The sequence below is a fragment of a genome, unplaced genomic scaffold, assembly GCF_019419815.1.
Source record: "Pyrus x bretschneideri cultivar Hongxiangsu unplaced genomic scaffold, Pyrus_bretschneideri_v1 Contig3, whole genome shotgun sequence".
In the NCBI taxonomy this organism is placed as follows: domain Eukaryota; kingdom Viridiplantae; phylum Streptophyta; class Magnoliopsida; order Rosales; family Rosaceae; genus Pyrus; species Pyrus x bretschneideri.
In genome coordinates, this window is record NW_025999612.1 from 11,181,904 (window position 1) to 11,201,764 (window position 19,861).

A 19,861-nucleotide genomic window follows, 5' to 3' on the forward strand; every position below is an offset into this window, starting at 1 on the left:
AAAATCATTAAAAACAGTCACTTGGTGTGTATTCTTGATTAATGGAATAATTAGATAAAAGGACCAATTATGTGGTCATTTATTAGGTTTAATCTTTGAGATTTCGCTTCAGTATTGGTCCATTTATTTTGAATACAATTAAATAACTTTTCTATTTTATGGTGATGAGATCAGCCAATTTTTTAACATGTATGTTTACAATTTTTAATGAGGAGACTCTTTAAAAAATAGAACTATCTGCCATTTTATGTTTGGGACACAATGTTTTATAATATTGAAACAGAAATTCGCGTTAAATTGTAAAGTGGCAGAAACTCAATAAAAAATCTCACTTTGAAAGAGTCTCGTTAATATTTCTCTTTTTTCGGAATATCGTGTGTACCCTCTCCACAATAATGCACCCTTAATTTTAGGTATGTTTCCATATTACACCATTGACCGTTACTTTTATTTCTCTATTTGCTTTTGAGAAGGTATATGTATTGGTTTGTGTAGATTTATAAACCACAAGGATAAATTCATAAACCAGCATAGGTTTGTTGACATTACAAAGTTACAAACAGTTGCGAAGTCATGAACTGCTAAAGGGAGGGGCGAAATTTGAATAGTCAAAAGGTCTCAATAAAATTTAGACAACCAAATCATTTATTAAAGATGTTAACCAAACTACTAACCGTTTTAAAAAAAAAAAAAAAAAATGGCAACATCCTCAACAACGTTGTTTTGGCCTGAGTTTAAAAAGTAATAATTGACCGTGCGCAGAGTGCAATGCAGCATCGACAACAAGCTTGAGCTTCTTTCAAGCATTTTTGTCAAACACCTTTCTTGCAAGTTCAGAAGAATGGATTCCTCACTTTTCATGTAGTTTCCAACGACTGGAGGGCGCGGCCACCCCTCCTTTCTCTTATGTGGCTTCACCATTTACGAACCTAGTTAACTAAAGATTCACCACCCTTCATCAGAGGTTCATTAACATCTTAAAGCCATATATTTGTGGTGAAGGTTCACCACCCTTCAAACCTGTGGTGAAGGTTCATTACCCTACAGACGGTAAAGGTTCAAGAAGGGAACCAATCTCCAACAAACGAATAATATACCAACGATGAAGATTATTAAGCTTGAGGGAGAAATGCATTAAAACTCGAAAGCCTACGAATACCGACGATGAAGATCAAAATCCTATATATTAAAAGGGATTTTATTACTGTGGACCAAAGGCGGATGGTCTAACTAAAAATGCTTTTAGAGAAAATTTTATTTGGTTCTAATTTTCAATAGCACTTAAAGTGCTTCTGCAAGCCTTATATAATTATGAAGATAAACCCAAATCCTATATAATTCTAAAGATAAACCCAAATATAATGGTATAAGAATTGAAATATTACTAGTTTTCGTATTTTCCATGATTAACTTGCATTTTTACCAAGGACATGATTTCAAAAGTATTTTCTCTAAAAGTGTTTTCTTTCGTTTAAAAACACTTACTAAACGAGTTATTAAATTAATTAAATTTGTTACTAATAGTCCTTTTAAGTATACAGCATATTTTGGTTTAAATATTTTTCAGTTGGAAGGTCACCATAAACACAGACACTTCACCTAAGCAACGACCACCTTTTATATTTCATCGAAACTAAATTAAAATTTGGAATATTGCCATACACAGAACTCTCTAAGCTTATCGAGCGAGCAGGCAAGTAAGCACCCAACCAAGTCCAAAGTCTGCGCACAAACCGCATCATGAAGATGATAATCCCTCGTCATCTTTGTATTTATTGGACCATCGGATAAGGGTTCCTCACCTAAATATACCTAATCATATTGATTAACTTAAGCAGAATTTCACTAGTATTATCTCCACAAAACTTTAGTAAAATTGTGCTTGAGTCAATCAAAGTACATATAATATTAGTGAAATTATGCTGATTAAGTACATATAATATTAGTGAAATTCTGCTGAGTTATCAAAAGCGGGTGAAAAACCCATTCTACTCCTATCAACAAAACTAAAGATAAATAATTAAAATAAAAGTTATGAGCAACATAGTAAATTACACTCAAAATAAATTTTTTTTTTTATTTCCCTCATAGCCATGTAACAATATCAGTTGGCCCCATTTTTCTTTCACCTCCCTCTCCCTTTTACCTTTTTCTCCCAAATAAAAAAAGTTTTTAGCAACGAAATAGTTACTCAAAAATAGTCGCTAAATATATGAACAACCTCTCCAATGACCGAAAATCGTTTGAAGGTCGTCACCAAAAAGTTTAGCGACTAACTATTTATGTTTTTTCTCCTTTTGTAAACTTTATTTTCAAAATTTTAATAACCATGCATGTGTACAATTGCTATGTTCATTTAATTAATTAAATCTTAAATCAATCAATTTTTAAAAACCACTTGCTCTCACACTGACACAAATCTCCATTAAGATTAACAATATTTATTTCGGAAAGTCAAGTCAAGTTTATCAACAATATATTCATAACATATTTTATATATACAATTGAGAAGTTGAGTTATCGATAATATCAATAATATTTATTATCAATAATATTTAGGACATATTAGGGAAAATTTTATTATACTAATGTGGATGTAAACGTGCAGAAGAAAATTACAATTAATCATGACAAAATGGATGATGTGCAATTGTTCAGAAATTCAAGAAGTGGAGGCAACCATCATCATTGGATTTAATTAATACGAATATCGACGGTGAGGATTATGTTTCTATTATTATGACCTGTCATAAATAATTGTTGATAGAATAAGAAGGTATCACATCTGAATCTAAACCAATTTATATTTAATATTTTCGACATTTCTTTTTCCCTTTTATTTCGTAAGTAGCTATTATTATAATTATCTTGCAAGCTAAGAATTATACTCTTCGCACGTGAAACATTACAAATAAGGAATCAAGGGCCTACTTTACACGTGGCGTGAATGGGATAACTATTATTTATTTATCTCAGAGTAATAGAGTTTGCTAATTATCAGATATATTGCTAATCAATTGAGGATCAGGAACCAATAAGCAATAATTATGAATTTGTTTGAAAGTGTTTTTAAAATTATCGAAAGTAAGTTTTTGATGAAATTGATTTTGAGTCTCAAAAACACTTCAAATGCTTTGTCAATATCAACTCGAATTTTTATTAAGGATTGGTTTGAAAAACATTTTCACTAAAAGCGTTTTCAGTCATTTTAAAAGCATATCCAAACGAGTTCTATGCCTTTAATTTTTTACAAAATAATGCATGAGGTTTGAGATGACTATAAAGAATGCGGAATCGTTATTAGTATTTGGAAAGAATGCAGAATGATTTTTTCAAACTAATTAATAAACGTTTTTCCAAAAAAAAAAATGTGGGATTGACATTTTCCCATGATTTATATCCAAATCAACAACAATTCTTTGAAGTTAAGTCAAGGGTTGAAACCCCACAAGAAAATTAAAATTTCCAATGAGTAGTAATGAGGATTTATGAGACAGAAACTCAGAATAAAAAAAGGTAAATGAAGACATAAAAATACTTGAAAAGGGACTTTAAGAAAATACATGGAGTACTTGGAGTTAACAAAAGACTTAGCACAAAATCCAGCACAGTGGTGTCCTAGGATTCATACAACCGATCATACTTAGTGGGATAATGCTTTGTCAATGGTTGATTGTCTTAGTTGTAATGAGGCTATAGCTTTAATAAGCAAAGAAAAAAAAATAATGATATCATCATGAAACAAAAAAAATAAGCAAAATATAAAAAGTGTAATTGAAGCAATCCAAAACAAAGGTTTGTTTCTACTCATATTTTTTACTCAAGAAATTGCCACAACAGCCTCCCTTGGCCAACTACGTTGTTGGGAATTTGGAGATTACAAAGTCACCAAAAACAACTAACCCCAGAAGAGTCCAAATCAATTTCTTTGATGAAACCAATAGCTTTCCCAAACAACTCCAACTCTCCAAATTTGTTAGTTTTCAGTTGTTGGCCAGTCCTTCAATCCAAAACACCAACCTCCTAATCCTCTCCCCTAACCCACCAATTAAGAGAGAGAGAGACACACCATTAAAAAAATTTGGAAGAGAGGAGAACCAAACCTTTCTCTTCTAATACACACCCAAATTTGTGATTGCCACACCCAATTTCATATCAATTTCCTCTCCCTTGGAGTGCAAGAAGGCTCAAAAAGTTCTTGCAATGGAAACAGCAGGCAAAATTCTCAGAAGATCAGTCCACATATTTCTTCTAAACTACCAATACTTCACCTCAACTGCTGCACTCATTGCCTTACCCTTCTCAGCCTCAGTTCTCATCTCTCAAGCACTTCTTCCTTCAAGCTCCGCCCTCTTGGCCACCGTCTATAACCGCCTCCACAGTCTTTTCGACGCGGCCGGCTTCCCTCCCTCCTTGGAATTCTTCACCATTCTCAACCACAAGCTCTCCCAAACCATCACCTCCTCAGTCTTCACATTCCCATTCTCCCTCACCTTCCTCCTCATAACCAAATCTTTTGTAATCCAAACTCTCAGCCGCCACCAGAAACCGAATTCCTCGTCGCACCCATCATTTCTTTCCACAATTTCTCTCTACACCCCACTCCTCCACACCCATGTTTACAACTCGTTTTTGATCCTCTCTGCCAATGCAAGCGTCTTTTCTATCTTGTTCATCGCCTTCAATGTCCTCGAAGGATCCGGGTTCTCTTCTCCTAACACCCTCCTCTTCTTATCGGCATCTGGGGCAGTTTTGTACTCCATTGTTCTTGCCAATGCACTCATAATATGCAATCTTGCATTGGTTCTATCAGGTACACAAAAGAGTGGCGGCTACTTAGCAATTCTCAAGGCTTGTCTTTTGATCAGAGGAAGAACTTCAACTGCTCTCTCTCTTGCTCTGCCTGTCAGCTTAACCCTAGCTGCAGTTGAAGCATTGTTCCAATACCGCCTCGTACGAGCCTACCATTTCACAGGACAGCTCGGATCTTCCATGGCCATGGAGGGTGTTTTCATTGCTTATTTGTACTCAATTCTTGTTGTTCTTGATACAACTGTGAGCTTTTTGTTCTTGCAAAGCTGCAAGCCGAGTTCTCGAGGGATCGAATACAGAGACGACGAAGAAAGTTGTGGAGATTTGAAGGCTGTCAAAGTGCTTCCATGAATTATGGTTCAAGAAATTGAAGGGAACCCGTCAAAGTTCGAAGGAATCCAGTTTTAGTACATTCTTTTTTCTTTTTTTTTTTTTTAGAGGAAAGAATATAAAAAAGGCATTGCCAAAAAAAAATTAGTTTCTATCTTCAATTCAAAGCATGATTTCTTTTGCTTGGTAATCATTCACACCAGGCAACTTTCTTGACATAAAAAAAAGCATCCTCTCTAAAGTAGGAGAATTGTATACACAACTTTGCTTATGATTATTATATTCCAATTTTATTTAGTTGCTTTGTTCCAATTTTATTTTTATTTTTTTAAAAAAGGGACTACCTAGTGGTTTTGTCACGACAGTTAATTTTTTCAGGGGCCGGCAAGACTCACGGAGGCATTTCAACCTCTCTTTTACCACCATCGTGTGATTCACAAGCATTAGATATCAAACCCAGAACATGTTGTGTGAAATATAGACCTGTAATTCGTTCCCAACCACTGAAATTTGGCAACTTTAGCAGTGTGGATGATACATTTTGGTCTCTTTGTTTCTTTTTCCATTTTTGTTATTGAACTTAGTTTTGTGTTGGTTAATAGCACTAGAGGGATAATATTGGTCAAATTCCAATGAATTGTACCAGAGTGATAGAGCAATATAAAATTTACATCTTGCACCGGTTTATAAACTCATGCATGAAATTTCAAAGATGTTCTATTGTGTACGCAAAAGGTATTTTGAAACTCAGTCATCACATTTTTCACCCAAAAAAAAAAATGTAGCTCACGGTCTTTGATTGATTTTGCTAAAAACTGCAAAAATCATTCTAAAATATATTTTCGTGAAATTTTCACCACACCATACGATTTTTTAAATTCATGCGTGTTTAATGCGTGTTTTTTCCCACGTGGCATAGTAAATCTAACTTTGTTACTTATGATGGAGATGTTTGTACTATGATTTGTCGTATTATTATAATCGTATTTTTGTTTTCTTCTGATCTTTTAAATTTGTATTCCTAAACAGGAAAGTTCAGCCATCAATTCGTTTGATAGTTAAAACTCTTTGAGAAATTGATAGAGGATGCAAATCATAAATTTCTCTAAAAATATGGAAATTCTGAAATTTCATGAATTTAAGTATATACTTTTTGACTAACAACCATAAGGAAGAAACAGTCAGTTTCTTAAACCAACCTATATTTATTTTACAATTACAACAAGAACAAAGCCTTATCCCATTAAATGGGGTCGGCTGTATGAATCCTAAAACGCCACTGCGCTCGGTATTTATTTTACAATTACCCTAAAAATTAAAAAAATTCCCTGTCGTCGTCTAGTTTCTTTCTGAACCTGATTCCCTATACAACGCCTATCACGAAGGGGTCTCCTATCCAAAATTTCAATGTAACGAGGAACTAAATTATATGTTACAGGAAAATGAATTGAATTCTAAACTACGGAGAGAGGGTTAGTGTGATTTACAGGAGTTCCACGGCACAGCAGGGATGTGGGATTTACAGATCCCAACGGCATCTTCCTTGGCGCTGTACATTTTCTGCCAAACGAATGATGAAAGCTGAAACCTGATTGTGAACCGAGACTGAACTTTGCTCTCCCAAGGATGCCAGAGGGGGCCAGATCCGACATCATGGTGGCAGACGAAGCTAGATTGCCTCGGGAACCCTTGCTTCTAAATGAATGGTACACAACCGTAGAGTGAGAGCCAAGGTCCGGTCTCTTTGTATGATATCCCACATGACTGATCAGTTGGCCGTGATCGTCTGACTGAACATCTTGTCAAGCATGTATAGTTAAGATTCATGCATGGTTCAAAACTTCAAATGCTGCATGACTCGAACAGTTGCCCTTTCCGCCCTCATCCAAATAATATCTCGAAGGGGCTTTCCTTTGCACTAGTTCTGAGAAGGGGATTCCGACCAGGATCCTAAAAGCATATGCTCCTTGCCACTAGTTAGCAACACTGCGACTGAACACTCTTCTGTAGGGCAGGAGAGCTCGATTTCCCATGTAGCGATAGAATGACTATATCCTTCACCTATTTTGGTGCTTTTTTTGTGAGGTTAATGCCCTGGGCCTTTTCCATTTCAGCTTCCTTTTCTGCTTTCTTCTTCTCCAATTCAGCCTGTTTGATATTCTCTTCGTGTGCTTTCCGAAACAACTTAACAAAGTTCAAGAGAGTCACAGTAACTGCAGTCATCAAAACAGGGGTTTTAATACGGCTTAAGTCAGCTCCATTATTACTGAATGAAAAGAGTGCATTTGTAGGCATCCAGAGAAGCCCTCAGCCCCTAAAATAGCATAAAGGTCCCAAAAATCTCTTACAAAATTCAAAATCTAAAAAATTCAAAAACCCCCCAACCCCGTCCGCAACTAACCTTGCTCAAATGGACAGCGAGCGGGATCCTCACCAAAATATAATGCAAGAGCATCTGCATTTCTACCCTGTATACCAAAAGCAAATGACAAAATTGAGATCACAAAATACAAAATAAGACAGGCGACTAGGAGACGATAATTAGCAAATTACCACCACAGAATATAGGTTCGTCACAGATGCCACTTCGGTCTCAGCAACAGTAATGAACTCTTTCAATGTCTAGAAATTCAACAACAAAAACAAGTACAAAGAAATTGTTAGGGAACGGGAAAAAAACAGAAGAAGAAATGAAGGGCCTTTCAACAAAGCTTTATAAATTTTAAAAGAGAAAGACTACACACCTTACGGAAAACTTCTGACACAGGGCCATCATTTTCTGATGCCGTCAGCTCCTGCTTGAGCTTTTCTAACCCCTTGATTAAAGCTTGCATTTCTTCAGCTAAAGACTTCAATTGTATCTGCATGGAAACAAGATTTGTCACATTCAAAATCTAACTACAATGCTTAGAATTAGCACCAAGGAAACAAATGTTCACCTTTGTTGCAGGCTCCAGGCTGACAAGGTCCTGGTAAAAATCAAGAAGTCCTGGCGATTTAGAAGCAAGGATCTAAGACACAAGAAAGCCAAACGTGAGACTCAAAATATGATGGTAATCTTGTATCTCAAAACATTTGGCAACAAAAACATAAATTTTGCAAGCAGTCATCTCTTATTTGTTAGTTCTAGATCTCTTATTCCCCGCTTTGGTTATTCATTACATAACCAAAAATATTTAAGAAACGTACCTTACAAAGATAATGCATGAGTGTCATCTTACTAGTAGAGGCACGCGTATCATAGAGCTTCAGTAGACTGTCCAACTTGAACCCAACAGCAGCACCTGTACAAAAACATTTGACAATTCATATTATTTTGGAGGCTACCTAAAATAAAGCCAAGCGCAGATAGGAATTTAAAATGGAACACGAAATAGCTGGTTTCAAATATAAAGGTTGCTTCTGCCAGTAACTCTTGATTCTCCTGGATAAATTCCAAGGCCCAGATAAAAAGTCCAGGATCAATTCTAAGCTCCAGCATGTGAAGCACATGCCTCAGAATAAAGTGTCATAAAAATTAATTAAATCCTCCTCTTTGAACCCAACAGTGATCATAATTTTAAAACAGAAGCACAATGTTCCCAAAGGACTTGCCTATGGTTAAATCAAATTGAAAGCCATTTGGAGATATGAAGCAGTTGCTTTGCATTCATATAATTTATCTTAATACTTCCCACCTCCCAGTCCACAGTAATAGATTATCTAAAGTGCTTACTTTAAGCAACATGTAAAAGAACCTCCCTACATGCTCTAAGTCAACAAACATAACAAATTCCAATATAACTTACCCCTTGCAGTTCCTTGGTTCAAAGTGTTCCCCAAAAAAAGAATCTTCTTCATAATTTCCTTCAGCTTAGAAGAGTTCCGAACCTAATTTATCAGTAATAGAGTAGCTAAGTTAAAATTGGTATCTATATACTGCAGGAAGCAATTCATTGGTAGTGCTGACATACCTCCTCACATGCAGAGTTTACTGTGTTCAAACTTCTTTTAAATTCTGAGACCTGCAAAAAGGGTCAATAATTAGATAATGATGCAAAGAGACATACATTAGGTCCCATTTACTGCATTGGGAACAAAACAGCAGGTACTACCAAACCTGAGTGTTGAACTGAATCTTGAAAGAAAATACTCTCATCTTTGACTCCACCCGAGGCACTTTCATCAACTCCAAAAAAAACTGAAACATTACAAATATACAGAGACTTTATATATCTGACAATTAGTTATAGCTGTAAAAGTATTTAAGGGACATTACAATCCAATATGCACTCAAAACATAATTGCTATTACTAAAATTTTCTGAGCAACATAAAACATTTTTAGGAAAACAATATTCAAAAACTAAATAAAACTACAATCACAAAAACTAATCTGAAATGACTCTGCCTGAATTAACATCACTTCATATAACATGCTATGGTGCCTCACTAAATGTCTGGGTTTTTCCTATGTCTATTTAACACACCAATTAAACCAGTAGCAGTGCAACTTAGCATCTTAAACAAGGACAAGCGAAATATATCCCTTAGAATCTTTCATTTTTCAACAGTCTAGGGAAATCCTTTATTGATGTTTACCGATTATCAGCCCATCTTCAAGTCTTCCATTGCCGCCACATTTATACGTGTAGTAATATTCGAGGAATATTTGAAAATTAAACTGAATAAGTAGTGAATGGACTGATGTGTGTCTCCTTAATATTATAACTTCATAGAGCACAGGATAAGGGGCACAGTATAGAATTTAAATCATAATGGGAGATGCAAAATCCCTTGAAATGTGTAATATACAATTTTGGTTGGCCAGTCAACTTTCCAACGGAGAGATGCAAATATTAATCCTACCATTGGAGATGCTCTTATAATAATTAATCTACTACGACAAATACTTCAAGAATATATTTGATCTGGTCATACCTGTTCACACCTCCCCAGGGCCTCCTTGTCACCAGTGTAGTTCTAAACAACAGAAATCACAAGCAAGAAAACATATGATTAATGAGGAGATGGAGCCATGTCAGGTTGTAAAAAGAGTAAAATAACCATCAAAATAGTAAAAATAAAATAAAGAATAAAGGCTACACCTTGAGAAGTTCCATCTCCTCTTTAGTAGGACAAAATTTAATTAAATTTTCCACCTGATCAACATCTAATACTGAGTCATCCATTTTTAAAACAGCAGCCTGAGAACGTGCATATAAATACATAATTAGCTAAGTATGAAAAGCGTTCATTTACAACATCAGCTTTAAATTATTCGGGAAGTAAAAAGCCAATTGAGAAGACTCATCAGATATGCAAATTATCTATATTCACAAATCATGAGTAAGAAGAAATTCAACTGTATCAGCTTACCATCATATCAGGAAGTGGCATCTTAACTTTTGTGAGCATAATTTCTGTGTTGTATGCCCTTCTCAGGTCAACCTACAATGTGGTACAAAGAGAATCACAGTAAGAAAGTAGAGAAGTAATAGCATCTGACATTATATGGAAAAAAGAGAAAAAAAATATTCATCAAAATAAATCTCCGCGTTAACAAATATAGCTAGCATTGTACACACCCAACTTATCAATACAAGTGCAACTCTACAACAAAAACTCTAGAGACATGGAGAGATGGTTGACAGATAGTTACATTCTAACAGAAGAATCAAATCCCATAACTGGTAGGAAGACCCACAAAATATAAAAGAAGAATCACCTTTAACAAGCATAACTTTTTTGTTCAAAAAAAAAAACAAGCATAACTTTTAGAAGATATGATTTTACAGTAAAATAACCAATTGCATAAAATTACCAGTTGAACTTTGTCAGGTTTAGAACCAGCAGGCTTGCGGCGCCCTCCTTTATCTCCTGAGTTTGCAGATTTTGGAACTGTAGCAGAGAAAAGGCTCTCTATCTCTGACACATCAAATTCCGGCGCACTAGATTAAAAGAGAAGCACATTAGTGATTTGAAATGAACAATCCTGAAATAAAATACATTTGTGTATGTTGAACATGTAAGATCCATCAAATCAACAAAAAAAACTTTATGGCAGAAAACAGCTACCAAGGCAATAATAAGTTGAAAAATAAGATGGAATACTTTTGAGTCTCTCCATGTCTTTGCAGTTCCTCCCACAGGCTTCCTTGCAACGCCCTTGTCACCTTGTTCCAATGTAGTGGTTTCAAGGAGGAGCGTCGAGGCGCTGTGGCAGGTATCCCACGTCCGCGCCCTCTGCCAGCAGCAGGTCCTCTGCCACCTAATGAGGGTGGTGGTGGAGGAGCACCACCAGGAAGTCCAGGTGGAGCAGGAGGCCCTGGACCACGACCTCCTGGAGGTGGTGGCGGAGGTGGTGCTCCAGGTAGTGAGGGAGCGCGGCCTCCACCGGGAGGTGGAGGAGGAGGTGGCGCACCATGCCCTGAAGGTGGTGGAGGGGGTGGAGGTGCTCCCCCACGCATTGGAGGGGGTGGCGGAGGTGGTGCACCACGTCCTGAAGGTGGTGGAGGTGGCCCCCCACGCATTGGAGGGGGCGGTGGGGGTGGGGCCCCATACATTGGAGGTGGCGGCGGAGGAGGGGCACCTTGCATTGGAGGTGGCGGCGAAGGGGGGGCACCGTGCATTGGAGGTGGCGGTGGAGGTGGGGGCCCACGCATTGGAGGTGGTGGTGGAGGTGGAGCTCCGTGCATTGGAGGTGGTGGTGGTGGTGGTGGTGGAGTAGGTGCTCCATGTACTGAAAATGGTGGTGGGGGTGGTGGAGGTGGAGTTCCATGTAAAGGTGGTGGAGGTGGAGCCCCTTGCATTGGAGGTGGGGGTGGGGGTGGGGGTGGCGGTGGAGCTCCACGTAAAGAAGGTGGGGGTGGGGGTGGCGGTGGAGCTCCACGTAAAGAAGGTGGGGGTGGTGGTGGAGCTCCAACTAAAGGAGGTGGTGGCGGTGGATGTGGAGTTCCTTGCATTGGAGGCGGAGGCGATGGTGGGGGTTGTGGAGTAGATGAAACTCCCGGCAAAGGAGGCGGCGGTGGAGGAGGAGGTGGAGTTCCACTAGTAGGTGGTGGCGGTGGAGTAGGTACTCCAACTCCAAGAGGTTTGGATACACTTGCAGCAAGAGGAGGTGGAGGGGGAGGCGGCGGTGGTGAATTTTGAGAACCTGCCACAATAACATGAACAGCTGAAGAGTACCCAACCTTCCAAAGAGACGAAGAAGGCTGTGGAGGCATTATGGTGCCACTATTCTGCCCACCAGATTGCAGCGGAGGTGGAGGGAAAGGGAGAGGTGCAGGGACCAAAGCTATACCAGTATTCTGCGTGATAGATGACGAGGCATAAGGAGGTGGAGGTGGAGGTGGTGGCGGGGTAGAAGACGGAAACAAGCACGAGACTGAAGAGGGCTTTGAGAAGATAGAATTAGAACTTAGCAGAGGAGGCGGCAGCGATGGTGGAGGAGGAGAAGGAGGTGCTGTTGCAGCTACTTGCGACAATGGTATAGCTGGTGACAAAAGCTTTGGAGAACTGTACAATGAAGATATTTGAGACATAGGTGGTGGAGGGGGAGGTGGAGGAGGAGGGGAAGGAGGTGCTGTTGCAGCTACTTGCGACAATGGTATAGCTGGTGACAAAAGCTTTGGAGAACTGTACAATGAAGATATTTGAGACATAGGTGGTGGAGGGGGAGGTGGAGGAGGAGGTGGAGGTGAAGGGGAAACTACTTGTGCATCAGTATGTTCCGTTGTAATAGAGGAAGTCTCTGTCTCTTGGATTGGTGGTAGCGTCGATGGCAGGCAGGATGTGGATGTCTCTGTTAGTGTCTCTGGTGCAGACTTTGAATGCTTCAAAGGGTCCACTTTACCATGTTTCAGTTCAGTTTCCATATCCTTTGAAACCGCAGTTCCAGAAGAAGCTTTCAGTTTAGCATTTGCATTTGTATCTTTTGAAGAAGCAGCACCGGCAAAACCAGCTGGTGCACTATTATATCTTGATGGTGGATAGGAAACGTGCATTGAATTAGTATAAGAGCCCTTGTTAGGCGGAATCCACCTAGACACCGCATTTGGTTTTGCTATTTTTGCCGAAGTGCCCTGAGTTTCTTGTTGTTTAGACTTCTGTTTTGCTGCCGTAGTTTCTACACCTACTTTTGCGTTAAATGAAGGCTGTCTCTTATAGGCAGGTGGCTGCAATTTCTCAGCTTTTGGTCTAGAGACCTCAGCACTCAGTTTTGATTGTGCAACCTTGGTCTCTAATCTCTTCTGTGTAGCCACGTCTTCTTCATTAGTTATATCTTCCATCTCTTCCAATTTCCGGCGCACCTCTTCTACCACTTCCTTAGTTCCAGTATGACTCCGCACATCAGCAGCAACTGGGATGGAATTTGACTTCATATCTCCATCATCCACAGCAATGTCTTTCACAGCATCGACATTGGAATCCACCTCATCGAGCTTGTACTTCACATCATCAACAGCAATGTCCTTCACCGCATCATTATTAGAATTTGCCATTCTGTCCTTTTTGTGCTTTCCATCGTCTGATGTACAGTCTACAAAAGCATGACGATCTAAATCCTCCTTCCAGACTGTTTGCTGATCTATATGTTTACGAGCATTGTCGTGAACCATGGAAGTGTCGAAATCCGCCTTCACTTCCTGTGAATCCAATGCATTGCTAAATATCTCTTCCACCTCAAAAAATTCCTCGGGTGAAGCACTCCCTGTCTCGTTTTCTTCACTTGCCACAACTGTGGTGATATTAGGCACAACAGCATCAGCGTCCAGAAAAAGTACCTGATACAGATTTGAGTATGCATTCAACTCCTATAGCTTCAGAAAAGCACATCCACATAATAAACAATAACATACCTCTGCTCTAAAGTCCTTTGGAAATTGATCCTTGGCATCCCAAAGAATATCAATATCATCACGACCGAGCATCAATATATTTGACCGTACAAATGCTGTGTGGAACATAACCCTGAACATCATCTCCTCGTGAACAAAATCTTCATCCAGGTGGATGCATTCAAGAACCACATCCCCTCGAATACGGCAACGAATATCAATTTTCACCAGCACACACTCTGCCTGTGATTAGGATTCATAAGAATGCTTAAAAAATATTTCATCTTATACAATCAGATTTCGTTGCATGAAGTAGACATTACCTGTACATAGAGGTGGGTATTCTTTTCATTCCTTAAAGTTGAAAAGAGAAGCTTAGAGATCCTGTTAGCTGGTGTAGAAGGGTCTTGACCAAAAACACGTATGAAAGGCCTACAACCTTTTCCATCATCAAAAAGCGGAAGGTTTCGAAGTATCAGACAATCCAAAAGTAGAGGTGTATCTGATGGAGGCCATTCAGAACCCAAATTTCGTCGCGAAATGTACTGAAGATATCTCATCTGCGAAGGCTGTGGGTTTAAAGGAGACAAAAGATGGAGAAGTTCCCTAGGAGCCTGCTTGTAAACCATTTCAAGGGTCTTCTGCTCTCCATTGTATTGTTTACGGTACAACAGAAGACCCGCAAGCATAAATGCGAGAACAGGCCATCCTCCTCTTTCACAGTGCATCAGTAACACATTCTGTTGCCCCTCCAATGACAACCAACTTTCACTCGAACGAAGGAAGTGATGAATCATCTCTAGTGGCAACAAAGGACATCCCTCATATTGCCGAGGGTAATCCATTACTGTCATGTCATACTGCGAAAGCACATCGGAAATTTGGCTCCGCCTATCCCCTTCTCTGAAGTTAAACACCATGAAAGAAGCATCCGGGAAGTAGTCTTGCAGCTGTGCTACAATGCCACCCAAGTACACTTTGTACTCATCTTCTTCCAACACATCGGTCGAGAAGCAGCAGTCAAAAACTGCATAATTCGGAGCCAAAACAAGTTAAAATCAATCCACATTACACTAAAAGGTTCACAATTTTGAGCTAAAAGAATCCCCAAACATACAAAATGCACTTAAAAAAACAAAATTCAATCGATTTCGAAGCAAATTCAATCGCATTTCAGCAAGAACCCCAAAAAAAGACTCTGAATTTCCATCAAATTCAACCGCATTGGCCCAAACACGGACCAAACCTCAACAATTGAGCACCAAAAAACCAGAATTTCTCAAATTCTCAAGAAACAGGAAATGGCAACGTACCGTACACCCGCTCGGAGATCTCAAGAAGGCGGTCCGGCGGCTTCCGGTAAAAGAATCGTCTGAACAGCGCCATCAGATGGCGCTGTTTCTCCCCCGATCGGATCCAAAACGGTAATCCAAACCAGCTCCAATTAGATCACAATTCCGATCCCTAACAATATACGCAGCCAGATCCCGCCCTTATCCGATTCTTCAACGGTCCAAAACCCGACCCGAACGAGCCGAACCCTTCCGGCGAAACGAAAATCCCGAAAGAAATCGCCAATTGAGAAAAATCAAAAGGGGGAATTGAATTCCCGAGACGAAGTGAGGGAGTGGGGGTTTTGGGAATGGAAAAGCAAAGGGAATTGGAATCGAGGGAATTCTAGAGAGAGAAAGAAGAGAGGAGAGACAGAGAGAGAAAGAAGAGAAGTGGACTGAGAAGGAGAAAGCAGCTATTAGGACCCGACCCGACCCGTCTTCTTCTCCTCGTCTGCTTGGGGCACCTGTGCGTCTTCTGCAACTCTTCCTTTTTTTCTTCTTTTTTTTTAAAAAAAAAAATTTAATTCTCTTCTTTTTATGTTTTTCTGTTTTTCGGTTGGGCAGCGCGGGGAGGGTTCGGGCGGGCAGCTGTCCGACGTGGCAAATACGATACTGGTAAATTAATCGATCAATGAATTAAATTCGTTATGAGTTAATTAAGACCACTGTAACTGCCTGAAAAGGAAAAAGATTACGTTTGTTTCTTTGGTATTCAGGTAAAACATTTGAAATATCGATGTTAAGTGTTACTCTGTACTACGATATGTGATATTCATCTTCGTTTAAAAGTGAGAGATCTTATATTTGAATATCGTAAATGACGAATTCGATATCAAATTAGGTTGCCCATTATGTGGTTTAGTCGAATTCTCTCCTTAGTGTAAAAATATCGATGTAGGTGAAAATATTAATACAGTGAAATTATCGATATACAAGCCACTTAGTACTTCGGTCTAGTTGTATTCCTCTTCATTTGTAAGTGAGATGTCTTAGATTCAATTCTCACTTGAACCACATTATTGCTACTAGGTCCATCCCTCTCCCGTTACGATAGATAATATTGTTTGTTAAAAAAAAAAATTACCGATATACCAATTTATAAAAATATTAATGGTTATATCAATATCGCTTGTCTTTGACGAAAGTTATGGAAAGTTGTAATAGAGTGGGTATATCAACTCATTCAGATTTAGTCAAAATTAGAGAAAAACTCTTTAAAAAAAAAAAAAAAAATCAAAAATTCGAAATCTGAAGTGGGTTTTAGAAAAATATCGATATTCATTGATTTTTTTTATATATCGTCAATATAGGATGAAGTTTGCATTTCACTCCTTAACATATCAATCCTTGTTTTTTAGATATTTCATGAAAAATATCAATACTTTCGTGGATATTTTATACACTAGTAAAATCGTACAGGGAAATAGTGAAAATACGAAGTTTTTTTTTTTTCCTCGTCAAACTTTATTGTTCGTATTGGGAAGTGATATTCACACATTCATTTTACCTCCCACACACCTTGGTTATTTTTTTTTGAAATTGATCTTTTTTTAATTCATTTGATCTGATGGGCGAGAATTGAGACGAGTGTGTGAGAAGTAAAAATGTGTGTGAATGGCACTACCCTTAATATTTAGTTAAACTTATGGTTTCAACACAAAAATGATTCATGTTTACTACATATTAAACTCATCATCTATATTTTCCGTTTCATGATTGATACGCATTGAGCAAGTTTATTTTCTTTTAATCACAAAAGGTTAGCATGGTCAAAAACTTAAAAGTGCTGAATAGTAGCAACTCAAGTTCATTTGAAAACAATTTATAAAGGGCCATTCTCAAGATATTTTTACTTTGATCGTTGCACGAGTCATAGACGTGTAATTTAAGTTTTGTCTAGCTTTTATTTTTATATATTTCAACTATAATGTTGCTTCAAAATGCACAATAACAACGACGATTTATCATGAGATTTTTAAATTTCTAAATCAGACAAAATAATAAAATAAGTACTCGTTAATGAGTACCTAAGTAATATTCTCGATCTTTGGCAATATCAAAGGACACTTTATTTTGATTTGCTTTGATTTACAATCCAAGAATTCAAATTTGAAGTTCCAATGTTCATCTTTTGAGGATAGTGGGGCCAAGAAGTTATCCAATCATATTGCATAACGTGCCCAAAAAAACGTCATGTCGTCGCGTGTGTACGTTTCCCGGAACGTCTTTCGCTCGTTACCGGCAACACGACAGCCTTTCAGCGCCGAGCGATGTCGTTAAGCAACTGGAACCACCACGTGATTGCTCTCACGTGTTGTCAAAGTATGGGCCGCCTAATTTGGTTTGTCTTCAGGGTCAAGGTTTTGGGCCGTCGCTTTGCTTCGTACAGCAGATCAGGTTTCTTAAGGCACCAATCACTGCCGCCCATTTACTTACTTTTCATCCGATTCATGCAATGGACGGTGACAGTTTCATGTAGGGTGATGCGCAAGCAACCTTACTTTTCATCCGATTCATGCAATGGACGGTGACAATTTCATGTAGGGTGATGCGCAAGCAACCTTTGTTTTTTGTTTTATGTTTTATGTATATTTTTATAAATAATCGATAATATCTACACTAAGAGGAAGGAGTAGATTTAGTCTCACGATGGATTATCAATAGTTCAAACTCGTATTTGATGAGAATCAAACTAAGATCTTTCACTTACAAGTGAAGAGGAATACCACGAGACCGTAATACTAAGTGGCAACAACCTTTGTCATATTCAAAAGAGTAATTTACAAAAAAAAAAAAAAAAAAAAAAAAAATGTTTAATTAAAATTGACAACAACAACTAAGATAAATTAAAATCATTGACTAGCGGGTAAGTAGCCTAATCCAATTTACAGGTGCAGGATGAAGCAATTTTTCTCCAAGGACAAGATGAAGCCCGCACGCCATTTTGGTTTGTGGGTTTTAATTTTTTTGGGTAAAATAGAATTTAGGAGAGATCTGTTAGTCTCACCACTAGCATTGGGGAATATCTGCAATCTCGAGTCGGAATGACTTACGCGTGACACTTAACTGTCAGCTGTTACCGTTGTGAATTTACGTAAAAATTTACAGATTACGCGTCGACGATGACTGTTGGCAACAGGACTTGAACGTTAGTGGAGCCGTCACTCATCATACGTGTTTTATACAACTGATGAGATAAAAAAAGCAAGCCAACAAGCGAAGAAAAGCAAATTTCTCATAGCATGAAATGCATTATTGGATTGGTTTTAATTAAGGACAACTAACAAAAAGTTCTCAAAAACTTTAGTTTTAATCAAAATGATAAAATAAAAGTGTAAGTGAATAATATCAAGAGTCATTTTTTAAGCTCAAAATGTTCTTAACGTTAAAAATGAACAGTATTATAAGTGTTTCATTAAGACTCCCTTTTAATTACCATACAATACCAATGAGGATCTTAAGTTGTTAATTACTTTGTTAATCTCTTTAAATATCCTTGTAACCAAAGAAACATGGTCATCTCTGAAATCGCAGACATGTTGGGGGTGAAAGAAGATAGGACCACAAGGTCAATGAGATCTAGATCCACGTGGCGTGCATGCCATGAGGTGGTTCGTCACAAAGTCAACAACATGAACGGTGCGATTACTGTTATCATCTTAAAGCGGGACCCACGATATGATTCCAGCCACTCCATGCATGACATGTGCAATCCCAGCATATTCTGAGAGAATATATACCGATTAGAGATTTGGATCCTCTCCTGAGCTAATGGAGAAGATCCTTCTGATCAATCATCATGGGTCGTTGGATTTTTATCTAACGGCTACAATCATTATAACTTTAAAGGGATCTCCTGTTTGTAGCCGTTGGATAAAAATCCAACGGCCCACGATAATTGGTCACGAGGATTCTCTCCATTAGCTCAGGAGATGATCCAAATCCATCAATTGGTGAGATGATCATGAAAGTGAGATCTCACCTGCCACATGTGGACAGATTTTTTAGTGGACTATATACACAGTCTAATACATTAAATGTCAAAGTATAAGTGGTTGTATATTTAAAATAAAATCTCAATAACTTCAAGGAAGCTTTCTCTCGTTAAGAAGTTCTTTACTACAAAAATTCATATCCTTTTTGTCTTGATTTGGACTATGTTTTCAGCATACTGAAAAATTCCTTCCGAAAATTGTGGAAAACTGAATTTCACCTAGCTTCACCATCATGTGTTTTACCAAGGTAATTATTATGGTAACAGTGACCCCAATTGCTTCAGTCTTCAGACAACTCTTTTGATTAAAATGTGGGACCTCCTTTTTAATTAATTTGAATGGTACTGACAAGTGCTAGTTATTAGGTGGTTAACAATATTTCGAAATTCTCTAATGAGGATTGTTATGGTGTGGAAAAGATCATTTCTGGATCTCTTCCACCTAATTCTCCTAATTAAACAATCAAAGCTTTTGAAATTTGATCAAACGGGTAAAAACACGAGCCCACTTTAAAAGTTATAATAATTTTAACCGTTGGATCAAATTTCAAGAGCCCATATTGTTTGATGAGG

The 19,861-nt window shown here is 38.2% G+C and overlaps 2 protein-coding genes across 4 annotated transcripts; one reads left to right on the top strand and one right to left on the bottom strand.

Annotated features, from left to right (window-relative positions):
* Positions 1-3,630: 3,630 nt before the first annotated feature.
* LOC103931378 lies at positions 3,631-5,439 on the top strand. The gene has a single exon (XM_009340858.3). The coding sequence runs from the start codon at positions 4,204-4,206 to the stop codon at positions 5,161-5,163; it is 960 nt and encodes a 319-aa protein (XP_009339133.2). The 5' UTR covers positions 3,631-4,203; the 3' UTR covers positions 5,164-5,439.
* An 831-nt stretch (positions 5,440-6,270) lies between these two features.
* LOC103931377 (formin-like protein 20) lies at positions 6,271-15,806 on the bottom strand. Of its 3 annotated transcripts, XM_048589844.1 has the most exons (17): positions 15,274-15,806; positions 14,284-14,987; positions 13,982-14,203; positions 11,235-13,906; positions 10,945-11,071; positions 10,500-10,571; positions 10,229-10,327; positions 10,062-10,103; positions 9,242-9,322; positions 9,096-9,146; positions 8,931-9,012; positions 8,332-8,426; positions 8,082-8,153; positions 7,887-8,003; positions 7,696-7,764; positions 7,544-7,610; positions 6,271-7,355 (listed from the first exon to the last, which is right to left on the bottom strand). In XM_048589844.1, the coding sequence occupies exons 1-17, from the start codon at positions 15,344-15,346 to the stop codon at positions 7,204-7,206; spliced, it is 4,797 nt and encodes a 1,598-aa protein (XP_048445801.1). In that variant the 5' UTR covers positions 15,347-15,806; the 3' UTR covers positions 6,271-7,203. The 3 variants fall into 3 exon arrangements, with proteins under 3 accessions (XP_048445801.1, XP_048445802.1, XP_048445803.1); XM_048589845.1 differs by lacking the exon at positions 15,274-15,806 and having other exon boundaries at positions 13,982-14,199; positions 14,284-14,425; XM_048589846.1 differs by lacking the exons at positions 14,284-14,987; positions 15,274-15,806 and having other exon boundaries at positions 11,235-13,860; positions 13,982-14,123.
* Between the last annotated feature and the right edge of the window lie 4,055 nt (positions 15,807-19,861).

Excerpts from the sequence above, each read along its gene's own strand:
- LOC103931378 (XM_009340858.3), top strand. The coding sequence starts at position 4,204 with ATGGAAACAGCAGGCAAAATTCTCAGAAGATCAGTCCACATATTTCTT.
- LOC103931377 (XM_048589844.1), bottom strand. The coding sequence starts at position 15,346 with ATGGCGCTGTTCAGACGATTCTTTTACCGGAAGCCGCCGGACCGCCTT. Across the intron at positions 14,204-14,283 it reads ATACCCACCTCTATGTACAG|GCAGAGTGTGTGCTGGTGAA; the intron begins GTAATGTCTACT and ends TCCTAATCACAG. Across the intron at positions 7,611-7,695 it reads CGAACCTATATTCTGTGGTG|GGTAGAAATGCAGATGCTCT; the intron begins GTAATTTGCTAA and ends TTTGGTATACAG.